At 41.3% G+C, this 20,128-nt stretch overlaps 1 protein-coding gene across 2 annotated transcripts; it reads right to left on the bottom strand.

Annotated features, from left to right (window-relative positions):
- Positions 1-1,581: 1,581 nt before the first annotated feature.
- On the bottom strand, positions 1,582-19,643 carry bsnd (barttin CLCNK type accessory subunit beta). 2 transcript variants are annotated; one of them, XM_078560927.1, is made up of 5 exons: positions 19,161-19,643; positions 7,740-7,834; positions 6,445-6,702; positions 5,783-5,887; positions 1,582-3,698 (listed from the first exon to the last, which is right to left on the bottom strand). In XM_078560927.1, the coding sequence occupies exons 1-5, from the start codon at positions 19,335-19,337 to the stop codon at positions 3,695-3,697; spliced, it is 639 nt and encodes a 212-aa protein (XP_078417053.1). In that variant the 5' UTR covers positions 19,338-19,643; the 3' UTR covers positions 1,582-3,694. The 2 variants fall into 2 exon arrangements, with proteins under 2 accessions (XP_078417053.1, XP_078417052.1); XM_078560926.1 differs by lacking the exon at positions 1,582-3,698 and having other exon boundaries at positions 4,185-5,887.
- Between the last annotated feature and the right edge of the window lie 485 nt (positions 19,644-20,128).

Here is a 20,128-nt window from a genome sequence, read left to right as displayed (position 1 = left end):
TGCAGAATCTCTAGTTCAAACAGCACATTTCCTCCACAAATGACCCAGAATTTGCTGGAGCTGGGCATCCCATTGTGTGCCATGTTAATTAGACTTCTTTCCTCACCCTTCAGCTCAACATATTTTGCTTTGTAAGTTGCTGGAAGTGCGAGCAGATAACAGGGCAATGAAGGCCACAGTGAACCTCAGTGAACAATGGGACCAGAAAATGTGCTACTGCTTCATGCGTCCATGTCAGTTGTTATGTCAGCTGCAATATGTCCTATAGCACTTGTCTGGAACTCAATAACAAGTAGGCTGGCTACTTACTATGAGTAATAATAAAGAGACTGATTCTTAATCTTTCCTCATACACTAATCTTATTGCGGAACAGGAAAGGATGAATGGATCTTCAATGCTTTAAAGCATTTAAATCATGTTTTTGTTGTTAAACAATGATACACCGACCAGCAGGCGGTTGCACTGTGGTCATTTTTAAAATATTCGTTCACGGGATGTGGGCATCGCTGGTTAGGCCAGCATTTATTGCCTATCCCTAGTTGCCCTTGAGAAGGTAGTGGTGAGCTGCCTTCTTGAACTTCTGCATTCCATGTATTGTAAGAACTCCCACTGTGCTGTTGGGAAGGAGTGCCTCATTAATACCTCATTAAAGTGAATTGCCAGGAATGAAAACAAGGACTAGTGATAAAACCTTAGATGTCAAATACAATTTGGATTGTAGCCTAGAAAAATCCTGAATCGCTAAGTACGTTGTTCTAAATTCATTTTAATTGTCTAATTAACCTGCGACCTTAGACCTGCCTGCAGGGAGTCAGACATGCACTGGAAGTTTACTTTGGTTCACAGCATAATTTGTTATGCAACTCACAGGTGACCAAGTGAAAGGAAGCCAATTGAAGCAGGTTGTTTAGAGAAATTGGTAAGCAATCAGCTTAATGTTTGCCTCCCAATTGACCTTCAGGTGAATTTAGCAGCTGCAAAAATGAGATATCAATCTGGCATTTTCTGCTAGGTTTCTGCATGTATTGTGCTGTGCAAATTCCCTACAATTCATGAACAAATCTCAACTTTGTCACAGTTCCAATTCCAGTGAAAGGGCACAGTTGGAACTTTCCATGTTATTTTCATTGGCTTTGCATAAACATTAGTACTCACCATGTTTTTGCCACAGGTGAGGCTATGTGTAAATTGCATTAATGTCACGGGGACATGGGTGCCCATGCATTCAAGGAGACATACATAGGTTTTTGAAAATGTACTAGAGAGTTGCTGGCTGCAGAACAATCTAGTGGAACTAGTTGAACTAGTTAAAACTAGTGGAACTAGTTGGAAAGCTCTGTCAAAAAGCTGGCTTAGGCATGATGGGCCATATGATCTCTTTCTGTGCTCTTTGCTTCTATAATTAACAACTTTGTTTTATATTTAAATGACACCTGTAATAGTTACACAAACTCTATTAATTTTGTGGGATAGTATGACTTGGTTTTAATGAGTAATTTTTCTGCAAGCATATCTTACAGTCAGCAGGATTCTGTGCCACATATACTGAAGAAGTAAAATGATATTAAAAATTTATTAAAAATAATTTAAAATTTAAAGAATTTATGTATCACCTTATCATGTCTCAGAAATGTCCCAAAGCTCTTCACATAGAGTGAATCAGCTCAAAGTGTAGAGATTGTTGATATGCAGGCAAATGCAGTGTTCATACAGTGAGATTGTGCTAATAGACCGATCAATTCATTTCTTTCTTTTGTGCCAAAGGAAGGAATGCTAGCCAGTATACCCAAGAGAATTCTGGCTCTTTGAGTAGTGTTGTGGGAATTTAATAAATGACCAGACCAACAAGACCTAGATTTAACATTTTGTTTGATCAGTAGCACCTCTGACAATGCAGCACTCACTCAACATTACACAAGCGTCAGCTTAGAGTTTGAGTTCAAATTCCTGAAATGGGTTTCAAAGCCACAATCCCTTGACTGAGAGGCAGCAATGCCACCAACTGAACCAAACTATAACTCGAGTGTCTTGGGATGTTTTACATAGTTAAAGGTGCTATAAAAATGCAAGTTGTTGTTGTTGAGGGGCCGATGCTACCAACTGAATCAAACAATCTGATCAGTAAATAATTTGTTGATGATTATCCAGCAAGGAAATTATGCAAAATTAAATATTCCATAGATTGAGGGCGTTCGACATATGTAAAAACTGAAAATAATACAGAAGTGTGTAAGTGAAGCTCAAACGCTTTACAAAGCCATTGAGAACCAAGGAATGTGTTAACCTTGAATATGTTTTTTATTTTTACTAGTGTACACAAACTAGGAACTCCATGCACCTTTATCTTAGGTAAACTTTGGTACAGTGCTATTATTCATAGGCTGATACATTGGCTTTGAGTGGAGATGTGGACAGCATGTCAGGAATGCATACCCAAAGACAGAGGCACACAGCTCAGAAATGGACCACAGGCCTTATTTCCATAAAATCAACAAACAACGGATACAATTGGGCATTCCAATGCAGCTCACCAGTCAGGGCTTTCTCAAAGTTAAGTGTCTCAGATGCCGAACCAGTCAAGTCCTCAGAGGTGGGGAGTGTGAATCAGATGTGGGAGAATGCGCATGGAAATTGGTCCTCACAACTTGATTTTGTGCATAGAAAATGAGTACCAAGGGGACTAACTTCTTCCCCATGGTGCCTTTATTGTTTTGGTGCAATACTGTAGTAGTATGAAGGGAATCTTGTTTTTTGAAGTGCATGCTGTTCGAGGAAAGTTATTTTGTTTAACATGGTTGCAGTCTGTGAAGCAGTGTAATAGCATTTATATGTCTATCATTTAGGTTACCCACTTAAGGTTGTGAGGTGAGAGCTTAGGCTATGGTAGATCAAATACTGACAGTCAACAACCAATGTTACAAGGCTGTAAGAAAAGAAAATTGGGATGTTATATCTAGGGCCGTTCAATAGAAATCTTCAAATGTGATACGTACCCTACACAAGGCTATAGTCTGCTGCATATAGAATGCTGTGCGCAGTTTTAATCCCCTCACATGGTAGGGAATTTGAAGTCTTGGAGAAGGTCCAGAGGAGGGGAAGAAGAAATATAGTTAACTTTAGGTCTCTTAGTGATCTGGCTATGCACCCAGAACTAGGACCCTTTTCATTGGAGGAATGTTGACTTCAAGTGGGCATGATTGAATTGTTTTAAATGGTGAAAGATAAATTCTGTCAGGTGGATAAGCTCTGTAAGATAGATATGGATGGGAGAAATGCTGTGGGGGAAAGGTAATGGGGCATCTGCATAAAATCTGAAAAAAGTAAGTACTTGCATTTATAGAAAGCATTTAACACAGAAAGACATCCTGCAGCTCTTCACAGAGGTATAATCCGACCACCGCTGAGAAAAGGAGCTATTAGCTGGAATGACCAAAAGCTTGATTAAAGAGGGTAGTTTTTAAGGAAGGTTTTAAATGAGAAGAGCAAGGTTGAGACTTCACCAACTCTGAATGGAACTGGCCGGATGGACCATTGGGTCTTTTCCTGTCCATTATTTTTGTATTTTCAAATGCATGATTTCATTTCCTTACATTGCTCTTTCTATATTACAGATGCAGAACAAGATCTCCCATAACTTTTCACACATTCCATGGTTCCTTAGAGCATAACCGAACATCCCAAAGGTATGAAACCCTAGCTGCAAAGCAAACATCAGAAAAATTGTAGGTGAATAAAGCAAAAGCTTTTAAAATGCATTTTATTTTTGAACAATGTCATGTTTTCCCAATCTTTGAATCTCTTGTGCTCTCCTACGATTTATAGTTGCTCTGCTATTTCTTTGTACGTTAAAATCTGATTTAAAAATCTCTGTATCTTCTTGATCTGGTTGCTGTCCTGCTCATTCACAGTTTGCCAATACAGGTTTGCTTACATCCTGGAAACCATAGCCATGGTATTGCATGTGTTATTGCCCATCAGCTGAAGACCTACTAAATGCTTTCAAGCAAAATGGTGAAAAATAGCAAGCCTCTATCTCAAAGTGAATATTGGTTAAAATATGGTCCATTGAGATGGCTAATGGAACCAATTGGATATCTTGTGTCTCTTGTGTTTTTTTTTGGTTGCCAATCATTGAATAGCTGGTAGCTGGCAGGAAGTGGTGGCTTTACTGAAAAATAGTTCATTCTGCTTTACTAGTCAATAATACATTAATCAATAATACATCTTTGACATTTAATTTTGTTTCTATAAGTAGCACCATTGCAGGCAGTTATCAGATTAATGAGGCACAATTACAGCACAACAACCATGAAAATATAAAGAGCTTCTTTAATGTCAAAACCATCTCCTGGTTATAGCTTTTTAAAAAATTAATTATCCTGGTGTGCAAATGTTTCCTAGTTGTTCAGCATAATTCTTTAAAAAGTATAAAACTGGCTTAGGGGACTTCATTTTATATCTAAGATATGAGCAGAATACAGTAAGCTGCAGGATGCAGGACAGTGGTAAATATACAAAACAGATGGAATATAGAGAATACACATAAGAGCTGGAATTTTCTATTCAGATACCATCTGATTTGGGGCACGTCTAGGGTTGGGCAGGGCATAAAATTGGCTATGGATGCATTTCGCTTCCCTGCTGGCTGTCATCACACTGGCACTTTCCCCTAGACATGATGGAGGTCAATAAATACACCCAAACATGATGGGGAATATTCAAATTGGTAATAATGGAGTGACATCATGGCTTGGACTCTCCCCTTTGGGGCAGAGATCTGGGGCCTCTGTATTTCTGCCACCCATCCATGTCCACTCCAGCCCAAACCTAACTGGCTCGACCATTAAGAGGGAGCCTACCAGTAGAGAAAGCAGAATCCCGGCAGCGTCACAGCGACACAGGAAGATCAGTCAAGGGACCTTAAAAGGAAGGAAGCCCCATGAAGATTGGAATGAAGATTCCCACTGAAGATCTTGACTGAGACTGAGGCATTCACCAGGTAAGCCATTGGAACTGTCTGGAGGGAGCAGCAGTGCTAGAGGCTATTTATTGCCACTTTAGACACTGCAACCCCAGGAAATATGGCAGAAAATGCACCAAAAAAAAAAAATCGCTGTGACCCCCTGAGTATATTAATAAAATGGAGGGGAGAAGGGAGGACGTAGAACTTTTGCTGTTCACAATCTAATGTGCATTATATGAATGAATATCCTAAAATCTTTGAATAATAATTTAAAGAATGAAGCTCACTATTTGCACAGCTTTTTTAAAAAAAAGTCATGATTCAAGGAATTGTAATTAGCTTTCTGTCTAGTCAGTTATTTTTTTTACATGTATTTTTGTAAGAGGGTTCAATACTGATGATATCACTCAGGGACAATAGGGAGGAGTTACAGGTCTTCATTGTGTAATTATTGAATAACATACTGAAGATGCCGCGCACTTTATACAGAAATTTCATCAGAGCGGCATTCGTCTTGTTCTGATTCCTCAGAAATATAAAGATTTCTTCCATACACTTCATCACATATCCCGTAAAACATATCACCTTCTACCTGGCCCTCTTTTCTCTGACTTTCCCTGCATGCTGATTGTTCAAGTTTAAAAGGCGGTGGAATTGCAATGTTTGTGACATCCCTCTGCTCACTCTTGGAGGCACTGGCAGCCAGCTGGTTACACAGATTTGGACTGTCAGAGGGCGCCGAATCAGTCAAGGTGACGATTTCACTCTTAGCTGGGTGGCTCTGGCCTTTGTTTCTGGAACAAGAGGGGAGGACTGACCTGTGCCAGAGAAGAGACAGGTTGTTTGAGGAAGATGGCCTCTCTGCTGTGTTGAAATCTTCCTGGAATGTGGCAAGAGGGGCCCCAATAGATCCTCTTCCCTTGCTGCAAAAGGATAGAGAAAGGAAGTTAATGAGGCTGAACACTGATTTTATCAATTTCTATGTAAGGCTGCAATAAACTCAATAGGAGTTAACTAAATAAGTGCGCGTGTGAAAGACGTGATGATTATGTGTTTCAGAGGGTATTAGTGTCACAAACCACAGCTCTTTGTTACACTATCGTACACAGAGGTACGATATGAGTCAACAAAGTACACAAACTGCTTATGGGAGTGACTGAGGCTACTAAACTGAGTAGGTAGGCAGAGTAAATTTGAAACAGGTACCTTTAACAAACTTTGACAAAATTATTCCTTTTAAGTAGTATTATCAGTGTGGTATATAAAATTCCCCAATCCTCGAGTGATTAAACTGTGAAAAGCCTGTGCATGCATAACCTTTGTTTTTTGAAGGTTAAAAAAAAAACGTTTATTCTGAACTGTTCGCCTTCAGTTGTTTACTCAGTCCCAGCCAGGAACTTGTACGCGCACAGATCGGAGATCTGGTGAGAGGATGAGGAAATCAAATGTAAGGTGCATGTAAAAAGGAAAGACAGCTCACGTTCCACCAGAAAGGGTTATGTCATTGCAGCCGGAACAGGTCTCCCCACTATTCTCAGAGTCTCTATGGACCAGCACCTCTGCTTTGACAGAAGATTGACCTTCCACATCCACGTGTTCTAACTGCAGGGAGGTGGACGGAGAGTTCACTCCAGCCGAATCACCGCCGCTGCTTCCTTTTTGCTGGATTTGCCCATAAGAAGGGAGAGTTTTCTCATATTGCTCGGCTTCTTCACAAGAGGTGTACGGACTCTGGGAGCTGAAAAAATAAACGTTATATTTATAGGTATAATAAAAGTTATAGGGGCTCAGCGGTGTTTATCTCCCAGTGTACTATGTCCAGTCCTGGTCATTAGGCAACGAGGGTGATTTTTTTAAGACCTAGAAGTATTGCGACAAGAGTCGTAAGACTGGTCGCTAGAGTGAGAGATTTGAGTTTTGATTATGAGGATACAAAACCTTTAAGCTTTGAAAGAGAGGATTTAAAAGGGACCTCAAAGAAGTAAATGAAGTGGTAAACTGCAAAAAAGTAAAGTTAAATCTAAATTAAAGCACAATAGTAGGAAAAAGAGATACAAGCCAAAATTGTGACAAGGCAAAATTAACATTGATTTCTTCACACAAAAAATAATCACCATCAGAAATAGATCTCGGGTAAAGTACAAGCCAAGTTTCTGGAATGCTGAGCTATGATGGCCTTTCCTTATCCTTATCCATCTTCTAATTTTATGTACCAGGATATTCCCAAGGATTGACTTCACACAGGTCATTAGTACTCCAGGGACATAGATGCTTGCCCACTGCTAGAACATCAGGAATCAAAGCTAAATTTTCCAACTTATGTAATGTCTAAGAACAGGAATCAAATGCCAACTCTCATTATAGCCAGGAATTGGGCACAGAGCTCCAGATCACATGCACACTATGGCTAGAGATTGGACACTACAGTGTTATTTGTTCCATAGACATAACTTCTCACTGTATCATATGCTTCAGTCATCAACAAATCTTTTCAAATACAATGGAAGTTTTGTATGACCTATCCCTCCTCCCCAGTCCTGTCCATGAGCTGCTTTGTTACATCATACCATTTATGTTTGTGCTGCTACTTGAACTACCTTAACCTGAAAGTCTACATAAAGAATGTATTTGCCTAAGATCCACATTTCTCATTTGCATAAATTCCAGATTAATTTCAATGAGATCAGCGGTGTGTAGAGAAAGTGGTAGGTAACAAGTCCTGTCCACTGAAGAATTTCAACAGTCATCCATAACTCAACATTCAGGATTGATTACCTTGATTTGAGAGGAGCCCCAGATTCTGACATGGAGACTGGGATCTGTGGAAACAAGCGCTCTGTGTCTGACTCGATGGGTGGGACGAGCGTGACCTACAAAATAAATCTGCCTATCAGAAAATCACATTTTTAAAAATCCACTGTGAACCATTACTGCAATTAAATCAGAAAACATTCACATTTTAGTACATGGTAGAAGTAAAACTCTGAATATCAGGGACATTCAATTTTTAATCTGATCTCAGAATTTAACCAACGTAGCACAAGAGTGAACTGACCTGTCTTGAACCCCTCTTGAAACTTGTTAGCTTCGTTCTATGAAGGGGACAGCTGAAGTCCTAGCATGTGCTGCTGTCCTGAGAAAACAATGTCATGCAGCTCACAGTCCTGGGTGACTTGGCCCTCTTTATCTTCTTGACCAAAATCGCCTTCCTCCTTTGACACCCATTGCCATACTGGGCCTTAGGAAAGAAGCTAGGAATTGGTGAACATCACCCTCTTGGGATTAAGGAGACAGAGAAGTGGGTGGAAGGCTATAGCTGTGTGGTGCTTCTCAGGGATGCCTGAATGACAACACAGGTATTTAAGCTGCACACTGGCAGCAGCAAAATGCTGCCAATCTTGCCATCGGCCAATGCAAGAGCTGAGTACCTCCCACAAGCTGCAGGGCATTCTCCTTAAGTGGGTGAGGTATCTAAGATTGAGGAAGCTCCCTTCGAGGGTCTGTAGCGGGCATTATGCACTGTTTTGTCCTGCAAGATAATAAAGTGAATAAAAGTAAGGCTATCCGTTAAGGAAGGTGTACTAATTTACATGGGGGAGACATGGTGGGTACAAGTTTGATTTAGAGTTGTAAATGTAATTGCTGTAAAGGGAGCCATAGTGCAAAATGCTGAGTTGGAATCCCCCTTAACTAAAGATATTTGTGAAGGATTAGTTGTGCAAGTACTTCTGTAAAAGGAAGAAGAATGTATTAATGTCCAGGGTGCATATGGAAGAAAAGGAAAAGGTCTGCAGTGTGTTAACTTGCCTGCCTTGTTGACAATGTGGAACTTTTCTGCATGGTATACACCAACCTGGACATATTTCACCAGATGCTGTTAGGCCTGCTGTGCTTTTCCAGCATTTTCTGTTTTTATTTCAGATTTCCAGCATCTGCAGTATTTTGCTTTTAGTTCACTATTCCTTCATTGTTACTATGCCATAAAGCTGGAATTCCCTTGACTATCACAATCATAGGAGCACCATCAGCACAAACTTCCAAGGAGAAGGCCCATAGCCTTCACAGAGCAAGTAATGGGAAATAAAAATGGGACCTTGCCAGCATTACCCATATTTTCTGAGAAAAATGAATGAGAAAAGAGAGATTTTCTGTTTAATTTATGCCACCAACCCTCCATTAGTGCAATTGGGGCGGATTTATTTTTGCACTACCGAATGAATTAAAAACATGTTAAGCCATAATATTAACTTTAGTCAAATGGCAGTTATGATGAAATCTAATACTTTAACTGAAATATTGATTAATTGATTGGATTTATTTCACATCCCTATTTGATGTGCTAGGGTCCTGCAGCAGAACAATGGACATGGGCCAAATTTTGTAAGAACACTCCTATTAAAGCACGGGAGAACTAATTGTAACCCATGGTGCGTGTCAACCCATACTGTGAATGATCACACACTATCAGCAGATTGTGGAGGGAAAAATTACCTTTGGTTAAACACAAGCTCGGTATAAAAGGATATAATACTATAAGTGAGAGCTGAGCCATTTGTACTAAAAGTCACAGGCAGGGCAAAATATTATGATTGTTGTGTTGGGTAGGGAGAGTGGGGGGGGAGTTTAAAGATTATGCAGAGTGAGAAGAGGTGAATCCTTTTTTTGAAAATTTCACTTTAAATGTGGTTGTGGTGTGGAAGGCAAAAGGCCTAGAAATTCTTGTTGGCCATTTTTAAAGTGCCAAATGTGTGTAGAGAATGATCCATGCAGCCGAAGGTGTTAGCGTGAGGATTACAAAAATGTTGCTCTCAGGCTTTATCTGAATACTCAGAGTGGGCAGCAACACCTGAAATGTCTCCATACACAAGTCACCTGATGCAGTTTTTTTTTGTTGGCTGTGGCTCTCAGGTATCCCACACTTTGCCTCCTCCTGACTGCACAGAAATTAAAAAAAAAATATTCAGTTACCTTTCCTAGCTGCACTAGCTAGGTCACATTCACATCCTAATCACCTAGGGAGCAGGTCTAATGTCACTCTCTCCTGGGATTCTTAAATAGGTGTTAGAGCTCTTCATTCTCATATGCAAGGGACTCATGATGGTTTTGATCGGCTGCCCCAGACACTAAGTACAATTTTGGGTCCAATATTTTTCAGTGTGGCCTTGGGACATAAGATGTTACACATCAAAATTGGTCCTTTCTGCATTGATTTTACACTAGTAAAATAAACACAATGAGGACTATTTTCTCTCCCTAATAATTGGCACAGAATAATAAAGGACTGGCTTGATTTCCTTGCACTGATATGAGATGTTAGATCTCTAATGCTCAGGAGCACAGATGTATGCTCCCCACATCTCTTGGTTTCTGACCCTAGTTATACTATAACCAACAAACCCAAAAAAACGGTGAAGGTCCTAACAATGGCCAAAACCAGGGATACCTTTACTATGTGTGGTCTTATTATTGTAAAGCAAATACTTTCAATTTTGGACTATTTTTATGTACTGCTAATTAGATTATATATTGGTTTGGTTTATAAAATCCAAAGACAAAAGGCCCCAGTAAATAAGATTTAAAAAAAGAATGTTGTTAGCTGTATCACCATATAGAATAGCACCAATCTATCTAACCATCTGAACAGGGACCTCTGCTGGTGGCAGAGAAACTCACAGCCCCAGAGATCTGATCTTTAATTTGTTTTTGTTGGTCTTTTACTGTTTTACATGTATGGGTTTTTGTGGTTTAGGGAGTGCTTACTCAAACATTATTATGGTTAAACAATTACTGAATCCAACAAATATGTCAAATCTATAGTAAGTTAGCAGCAAAAGGAAAACTGCTAACTGAATATTATACCCAATTCAATACTGCCACATTGCAGTTATGAGAAGAATCCATCTGTCAGGTGCGCTGGAGCATGATGGCAAGTTTCTGTTTCTGCAAGTGCTATATCATATGTGCTGTGGAATGAACCAAGGATACATCCATTCTGTGAACAACTGGACATTCAACTCTGTGTTAGATTGGGCCGTGCAATGAATTTAAAAGCCATTCACAAAATGAAAAGCTTATTAAAGTTGTTTTCTTTAAAACTGGCTCCTGCACTTTGTCATTTCAATTAATCGATAAAGATTACTTTTGTCTCAATTTTTAAAAAAGAAATCCTGAATTCTCCATTTGTTAAACTGAAAATCTGTCCTCCGGATGTACGTATGAACTGAGACCTGATTTTCATACATAAACTAAATGGAAACCGATCTTAAATTGCATTCAGGGTTTATGGCTTCAATGTATTGCTTTGCTGATAGATATGTGGTGAAGCACAACATTTACTTGCCAGTCAAGACCATCACTGGTCCTGCCTCAAATGCTAGGGAAGGCTAATAACTTCAAGGTGGCAAATCGCAGTGCCATTTATGATGATTATTTTCTGCCTTCCTAGCATTGGCGTGGGGATGGAGGGAGATTTTAGCTATAGGGTGTCACCATGGATGAGGATGATGGCGGGCTGGGGCATGGTGGGTAGGGGAGGAGGGAGAAGCATTGTGATCATAGACAGAAGAAATAAAACACATTATAGATTTGTCATTAGTTCCATTGGCAGATTCAAGCCACTTTCGGAAAAACAAATAAAATAAGAACTTGAAACCCTACTTAAGAGTCCAGAAACAAACATTGTATGACTCTGCTTTTGCCAGTATGTTAATGCCTTTCCCCATGGAATTTTGCATTACTGCCAGAAAGCAATGAAAATCTAGGGAAACTGGGTTCCATCCCAAATCCCTCCTAGACTATACGATTTTTATGTTGAAAAAAATCATGAGAATTTGAGGATTTGTGTCGATGCGTATTGAAAATATATTTAGATAATGCAATTTACTTTCACAAGCCAAAGTTCCATTATAGAAGATGATTTCATATATGATTTGATTTGATCACTTTCAGACTTCAAACCAAACAGATTTAACACAGGCATTGAATATAAACATACTGTAATCATTTTCCGGTTTATCAAAATTTGATTTCAATTGGAGTCAGTTCACTTTGAGGTAGTGGATAAAAGGGTGAAGGGTGAAGACTACAAGCGTGACTTTCTATTGCTTAACTGGTATGTGGCAGTGATGATGGGGAAAGTTCAATAAGGGCAGCATGTGGGGTCCAGCTGAACAAGTCTCTCAAAATACCCTAAGCCTTCAGTGCATCCAGAATTTCATAACAGTTTGATGGCAATTTAAACTTTAGACTATTCGGTCACTTACTTTAATGAAGTCATTGCCTCACCGAGCATGACTATTTGTAGAAATGTCATTCTGTGCAGCTTACTCTGGTAACCTTTCAGTGATTTGTCTTGATTGTACACTTTACTCTGTTTGCAATACAAACTGCTGCATGTCTTCCATTGTTTATGTTCCACATCATTACTGAATATCAGAGACTTATATGTGTGTGTGGAAGAATAAAATACATCTACAGGTCAACTAAGGGCTAAACAGTTAGCACCATAGTGGAATACTACAGCACAGTTCCCTCTCTCGTTAGCACCATAGTGGAATACTACAGCACAGTTCCCTCTCTCGTTAGCACCATAGTGGAATACTACAGCACAGTTCCCTCTTTTGTTCTAGCAGGCACACCTGCAGCTGCCAGCTAATTGAGCAGGAGGGGAGAAAGGGGAGTGTCATGGACAGCCTTCCTGGAGTCCTTGAGACGGGGCTGGGATGTCTGCCCCCAACACAAGGAGACAGGATAAAGCAATGGTCATCTGTTCTCTAGAGTGTACACCCCCTAGCACTAAAGATAAGGTCAAGCATGGTTATCTATTCTCTGTCTCACTTTTTATTACTACGTGAGCTTCCCCCAATATCCTGTATAGTCATAAACTTAGAATAGACTAATTGTGTGACAATGATTCTCAATGTAATTGATCATTGAAAGTTAGACAGTCTTATCACCTTCAAGCTCTTTGATATGTACAACCTCTACTATAAATATGTGTGTGCTCTGATGCTTCCTCAGAGTGTCAGCTAGCTACCTTGTATGCTACTGGGCTTTCCGTGATATCACGATTAATAAAGGCTTCCGAGACAAACCTCCTGGGTCTGAGTGTTCACTCCGATGTCCGCGACAGTGTGTCAATTATTCTTCAAATTAGCATTTACCTTGACTATTGAAATATGAGATCCATCTAGTACCATGTGTGCTTGGACATGCAGTGGTGCTAATTATTTTCCACATTGTTCAAATAACAGCTTGTTCTTGTTGTAGTAATAATAACAAACCATGATGAATACTTTGAGTGCTGTTTAGACTTCCTTGTGATCTATCACGAGATATCCCATCTCTCCACTGACCTGATCAATTGACATATCACTGTACCTCTGTTTGGGGAATTTTCCGCTTGTACATTCACCAGCTCATAATTTCCCCATTTATTTAATTGGACAAGAAAGTTGCCCTGCAAACAACAGCCTTCCCCAGCAATAACTTCTCACAGAATGCAGCAATTATTTTGTCCAAGCTTGAAGAATTAATATGTTACTTATATTTGTACAGCATTCCCATCCTATTGATATATCCTGAAATGTTTCACAAAGGGAATTACTTTTTGTAGTGGGTGGCTGTTACTACATCAAAAAATTGAGTAAACATTTGGACATATGCTAGGACTCTGTAGCTGACAGTTCAATTTGAAAAATGGAGTGAATGCGGCCTACGTAACTTTCTTTCTTTGGCCACATAAGCTATGTGCCCTCTGTTGCTCAGTTTAACTTGTGGTAAAATGAGTCTCATTCTGTATTAAAAGTGACAGTTATCTACCAACATACTGGAAGTTAAAATATTCCCAAACGTCCTGAACCTCTGATCCCAGATGTGGGAGACACTATGCAGAAACCTGGTATTTCCCATTAAGGAGACAGCCACCATGCTGCGGTTACATATGGTCCTAATGGCTGACAGAACATTGATTGAAGTTTGACAGGCAGATTTTTAAACTACCCTTTTACGCTGATATCGTATTTCACACACAGCGATCCAAAAGAAAAGGAAGTACAGATCTAAATTTGCCAAGGACAGGCAGCGCACCAGAAAGTTGTAGGTCCTCATCCAGCAATTTGTTTTCTGACGGGGTAGCAAAGTCTGGATCCCAACAATCCTCTGGAGCTGTGTTGCTCTTGAAGTAGGATCGTTGTTGGCCAGGAGGCGAGCTTGATGTCCAATTGGAGGCACCGAGCACCTCCAGATGGTGGGAACTGCTTGGCTGATACCACTGACAAAGGCAGGAGCAGCTATGTTGAGGGCTGCCGCAGCCTTGCCAATTAGAGCAGTCAGCTTCATGAGGTGGAACTCAGTTAAAAATGGACATGGGTGAGAAGAACAGGAGCAGCTCTTGTGTCCGCGCTTGTTGGACCCACTGATTAAATTTTAAAAGTTGTGCAAAGCAAGTTATCCGAGCTGTGGGCCGAACCCAACACTGGTGCACTGATGTGCACAAGACTGTTTGACGCTGCCAGGAAAAGTTTTTAAAATCTCATTCCGTTTCCGACGGACCGCTTAACAATCACCTTAAGGAGCTTACTGCCTGTTAAATGGAAACGAGCACTTCCCCCACTTCATCAACCCAGCCCACCCCAGTGGCCAATTGAAAATTCGAGACTGTCCCTGAGACATCAGGATCCCAACACGACCTCCGGGAACTACAGTTTTCAAAGGCCCCCCATCACAGGTTCCCGATTCCGAGGCCCTCTGAAAACCCAGCCCTTGAGTTGATGATGCTGTCACCCTGCCCCTTCCCCTCTATTGTAGTCAGTGGGAATGATGTAACGGTAAAACTTGATCTTACTTTCTCTAGAGGTGGCGCCACACTTAAAAAAAGTGTTATGAGAATGCCTGTCATTTTTACTTGCTCCAGAGGTGGTTCTGTAACCTTTCTCCCTTGGAACAAACACTAAGGGCAGAATTTTCCCCTCGTTGGGGGATGGGGGAAGTTCAGGACCGGGCACGTGCAGGCACGCCTTTGATCGGCGCCCCCGATTGGGGGCGCACCGCATTTTACGTGGGCGGGCCAGTTAAGGCCCACCCAGCGTGACGTCCACCAGGAAGCGCTATGCGCTCCCTGTGTGGGCGGGGGGAATTTCCTAACCCGAGAGTGCGCTCTGCCGCGCATGCGCACGAAAGAGCGCACTCATCTCCCCGAGGCTAAGTGCAGCCTCAGGGAGATCGGCTGTACATGTAAGAAAGATAAAAATAGAAAAATAAAATTTCCCTTACATGTCCCCTCATGTGACACTGTCACATGAATTGGGACATGTCCATCACTTTTAGTTAAACTTTTATTAAATTTTTAAAAACCTACATGAAACCTCACCCCGCCCGTGGAAAAGGTTTCATGCTTTTTCTGAAGCCCACCAGGGCTCCCGGCCTGCCCGCCAACCTTAAGGTTGGATGGGCAGGCCCATTAATGATATTAATGAGTTTTTAAATGGCCTCAGTTGGCCATTGACAGGTCAGAGGGCACACAGCTGATTCTGCTGAGCCCCCACCAACCTGACAATTGAAATGATGCGGGGTGACGACAGGAGTTCCACTCGGTGTCATCCCGTGTCATTTTACGCGTCGGCGAGCAGGCCCTGCCCCCCACCCCCTGCTCGCCGACCGGGAAATCCTGCCCTAACAATAGAGACAGGTACCCAGATTTTTGCTATGACAAAGAGCCTCTCCATTGTAGCGAAAGTGGCAGAAGTGGCTGAAAATCATAAAGCCTCCAAACATAGCGCTTCCCATTTTTGCGGGGGCAGGAATGGAGGTGGGGCATATTTCACACATACACATTTTACAGAGGCAGCTGGCCATTTAAAGCATCAGTTGCCTCCACTGAAGTGGGATTTTGGTAGGCCAGGAGCGTGAAACCTAGATTGTGAATATTAGACCAGGTAAGAGCATGTCTGAACTTTGTGGATTCGTTTGGCTAGCCAGGGTACCCCTTTGGATCTGGTCCCAGGACACCTCTGGTAGAGGTCAGGTGCCCATTGAGGTAGGTCGGTGCCCTTTGGAATTGTTAAAAGTAGGCATAAATGTGTGCTAAAAAGTGCATAAACCCATTTCTGCCATGCTCATTGGAACTGCTAACAGACCTGTTAAGACCACTGTCAAGACTGTCAGAAGCACCTGTCAAAGGGAACTGTCAAAGGGACCTGTTAAAACTGTCAAGGCTTTTAAAAGTTCTGCCCATTAAATCTTTGAAACAAATGCTTGAGTGTTAAAATTGCTTGCTTGCCATTTCATTCTGTCTGTTGACATACGCCTGAAGGTTTCCCTTACTGGGTTATGCTGCATGACTGATTTCACAACCACCCATTATCACAGTAGGGTGCCTGCTATTTCCATTTTATTGATAGCTACAAGTGATTATAGACTCTTTAATGTGGAACAATGAATTCCAATGCTTGTATTTATAAAGGATTGTGCACTTGAATGAAATGTTTGTTGTTATAAGGCTTTATTTAGTTGAAGGAATGTAAATGTAGTAAATGGGTTTTTATGAAAGAGTTTTTTTTGTCATTATAGTGAAGTCTGCAATAGACACTTAGAACTTTATTTCATAACATTTTATTTTATCTCATCGCTGCATGGGCCCTGAAATCTGCACACGGTGGATATTAGGTGACTTGGCATGATAAGTGTAAGGTCAAAGGATGGTGGGTGGGGTGGGGGGGGGCATGAGTTGCCCCTTTTCACTGCACCAGCTGTCAAATTTCAGTAAGTAGTAGGTCCCAAAGCTACTTTGAGAAGCTCTAACCTGCCTGAGTGCGAAAGGGACGTTCTTTAAGGATCTGAGATGGTTTGAGCTTGTAGCAATCTGCCGCTTTGGTCGAGTTCGGTTTGTTCAACACTTGGAAGATAGGACTATTGATGAACAAATAGAATATGAAGGCTGAGGTCAGTACTAAGTTGACATAGTGGCTATAGAGGGCCATGGGGGTGGGTGGTGAGCATTGGTTGGCATGATAGGTATGAAGAGGTGGGGAAATGAGGTGGCATGGGTTGGCATGGATGGGTAATGGGGAGTATGTTGGGGACGGAGCGGGTGAGGGCTGGAGGGATGCTTCATGTTTTAATTTTAATTTTTAAACTTTGGACACAGTGTTGGAGCCTCAAGGCAGGCCATTTGCCCAGACGACATCCGCATCCTCCTCTGTTCTCCCCAACTTCAGATTCACTCTCCCTCCCCCCCAGGACCAAAAATCTGACATCTGGGCAGCCATTTTTAAAGGTCAGGTGCATGGAGCCAGGAACTCTCCTGTCTCTACGCACCCGACCCCAGAGCGGAAACCTGGGCCAGGATTTTGTGTTTTGGGTCGGGACCTCAAAGTCAGGTCAAATGCAGGTCTTGACCCCATATTGTCTTGGAAACAATCACTGTCAGTGATTTTGTCTTGATTAGCCAATTAGTGGCCTGAGGGCACACTCACCAATCAATTAATGATGGCAGGCGGGGCCTTGTAGCTGGAGGGACTGATAGGACACCCACCAGCAGGGAAGGAGCTGCAGCTTGCTGATGCAGGTAAGGGAAAAAGAGGGCACCTCAACTGAGGCACCCTTTCAGCAACATTAAAAAATTTGATATAAAAAATGGTCACAGAACAGCTGACACCTATAGTTGTGGCCAGGTAGGCAGGTGGCAGTGTAAAGAGGTGGTCTCAGAGCCTGCCTGGAGCATTGGCCCCCTGGTCTGCTGCTAAGAGGCTGCCTCCAGGCAGCTGCCGGGCTCCTACAGCAGCCTGTAGGCTGACTGAAACATCCCATCCACCTCTGAGCCAAGGCCTTAATTGGCTACTTGCCACTTGCAGGCAGGAGGCCATTCTGCCCCTGACTTGGCCTTCCCTAAAATGGCTGGGGCCGTATGGTGCCGGCAAATTGGCTTGCACGCTGGCTGCGCAAAATTACATGCCCACCCACTGCCATTTTTGCCCACATTGGAGTGCAAATTCTGCCCTAGGGAATCAGCCTTGAGGTTCTTTCCTGTACTGCCCCCCAGTATTTGAATATCTCTCTCCTTTCTCAGCAAACAGAACTGGACACAAAGCTCTTGTAACAACTCTTGTAACAAAAAGATCTGGAATGTGTTAGTGTTATTCCAACTAATCATGAGCAGGGCCATGTGAGATTTTACAAGATGACAAAATACTTACGGGATGAGAAAGGTCATTTGGTCCATTTTCATTCATCCATTCAAAAAAAAACCCAACAGTCCCTGCGCCCCCCTTTCCCTCCAACACCCCCATTGCAGCATTTAAAGTATGGCCTAATGAGGGCAGTGAACACTTTCATCAGAACTTCTGAGTTGCATTCAGTTGTTTTGGCCATATAGTTCACATCATATTAACTTTGTTGATTGCTGCTGTGTATTGTTTGGACAAGCTGTGCATTGATTTATTTTCAGTTTTTAAACATCATTCATGAAGTACACATAGTTGCTTCTTATGTACTTCACATTTATTTGCATTGCTGATATCTATAGGAAAGCTTTGAGACTATTGATTACACTATTGACTGTTCAACACGCACTTAACACAAACGCCATGGAATGTTTTGTGACATTAAAGGTGCTATCTTTTGTCACATTTCAGAGTCTAAAATGTATTTAAAAAAAACAAAGCAGTTACTTCCCTTTTTTTTTTTGCCCAGAAACTGTACAACTGCAAGCCTGTTCCAGGTTCCCTCACCAGAATGTGTTTGCAATTGAACTTTGTTGCCCTAAAGGGACAGGTTAGGCTAAACAAGGCTCCATTTTAGCAGTTGAATTACACACTGTCATTACTGTGAGCAACTCCATGAGGGATCTCAGATCGCTTTAAGAGCCCCACTTTTAAAAAGAAATCATAAATGCTGGTCTCACTTATTTGGGGTAACAATAAGTAACATTTTTAAAGTCCCTCCTTAGCTATGAAAAAGTGTCAATAAGATAAATTGTCATAATAGTAGAAATTTACTATCTGTCAAATAAATATGACAAAACCTTGCATCCACTATTTTCTTACTGCTTTTGTCTTTTAACCCATTATTTTTGCATCTCTTCTCATTCATTTTCTCTCCAAAATTTATCCCCTCTTGTGCTGAAAATGCTCCCACTCCGTCCTGCCTATTCCCTTAAAAACACATCCCTGTCTCTTAAGGATTATTTCTTTCCCATACCTTAGGATAGCACTGACAAATGCTCCAGATAATCCCCACAACGATCATCAGAATCCCGATGGAACAGAAAGTTGCAAAGACCTCAGGCTTATCCACATTCATGATGAACATTCCGACCATTATCAGAAAGAATCCCAGAACAATGAGACCATAGCGAAATGTCTTGTCCTCTTCCATCGCCAACTGGCCGCTTGGTATGCTTTCAGAAACCCTTCAGGGGACGATGTATTTTTTCCTCACATGCACAGAAAAACCTGCTTCCTTCTGTGTTTAAGATCAGGTAGTATGATCTGCCCTGCTGCAATTTCATCAGTAGACAGACACTGTTGCCATTTGCCTCCTTTAAATCTGCTGCGTTTCTAGTTTAGATTAAACACAGTTCAGTCTTGCTCAGGTTTGTTCCAGTCAGCTCCAATGAATTTAATGAACACAAACAGCTCCATAAACTCACGTATCACTGCAGCTTTATAGCCGTTAGCTATAACCTTCCCTCCAGGCATTCAGCCATTAGGAATGTATTCAATAACTCTCCATATTACAATAACAAAGATTAAATGGCAGCATTCAAATGAATACTTTCTTGTTTACACATACACAGATATCGGGTAGATTTTTAAAAAATAGGTGGTATTTACCACTGCATTTATGGATATATTCATTTCAGGAATGAGTGAAACATTTAAAAGGGAAAATGGGCATAGTGTTCAGGAACATAAATAGCTCGACGTCTCTAATTAGCTATTTGTATTCAAAATATTTAATCTTTCAAACTATGGGTAATTTTAATATACATACTCTTCCCTGCTGAACAATTTGCATGCAAAAGTAAACCTTATCTGATTTACTGATGGCTTTTGACATTTTAATAAATGAGATGCCAAAAATTTGCCATCGCACAATCAGAGTTGAATTTGCTCACCTTTCGCTCCATGTGCCATTGCCACTTATTTATAATGATAATAAAGCTG

The sequence above is a fragment of the Cetorhinus maximus genome, chromosome 17, assembly GCF_964194155.1.
Source record: "Cetorhinus maximus chromosome 17, sCetMax3.hap1.1, whole genome shotgun sequence".
Lineage (NCBI taxonomy): Eukaryota > Metazoa > Chordata > Chondrichthyes > Lamniformes > Cetorhinidae > Cetorhinus > Cetorhinus maximus.
The sequence above is the reverse complement of the archived record's forward strand: the minus strand, read 5'-3'. Positions and strand labels throughout refer to the sequence as shown.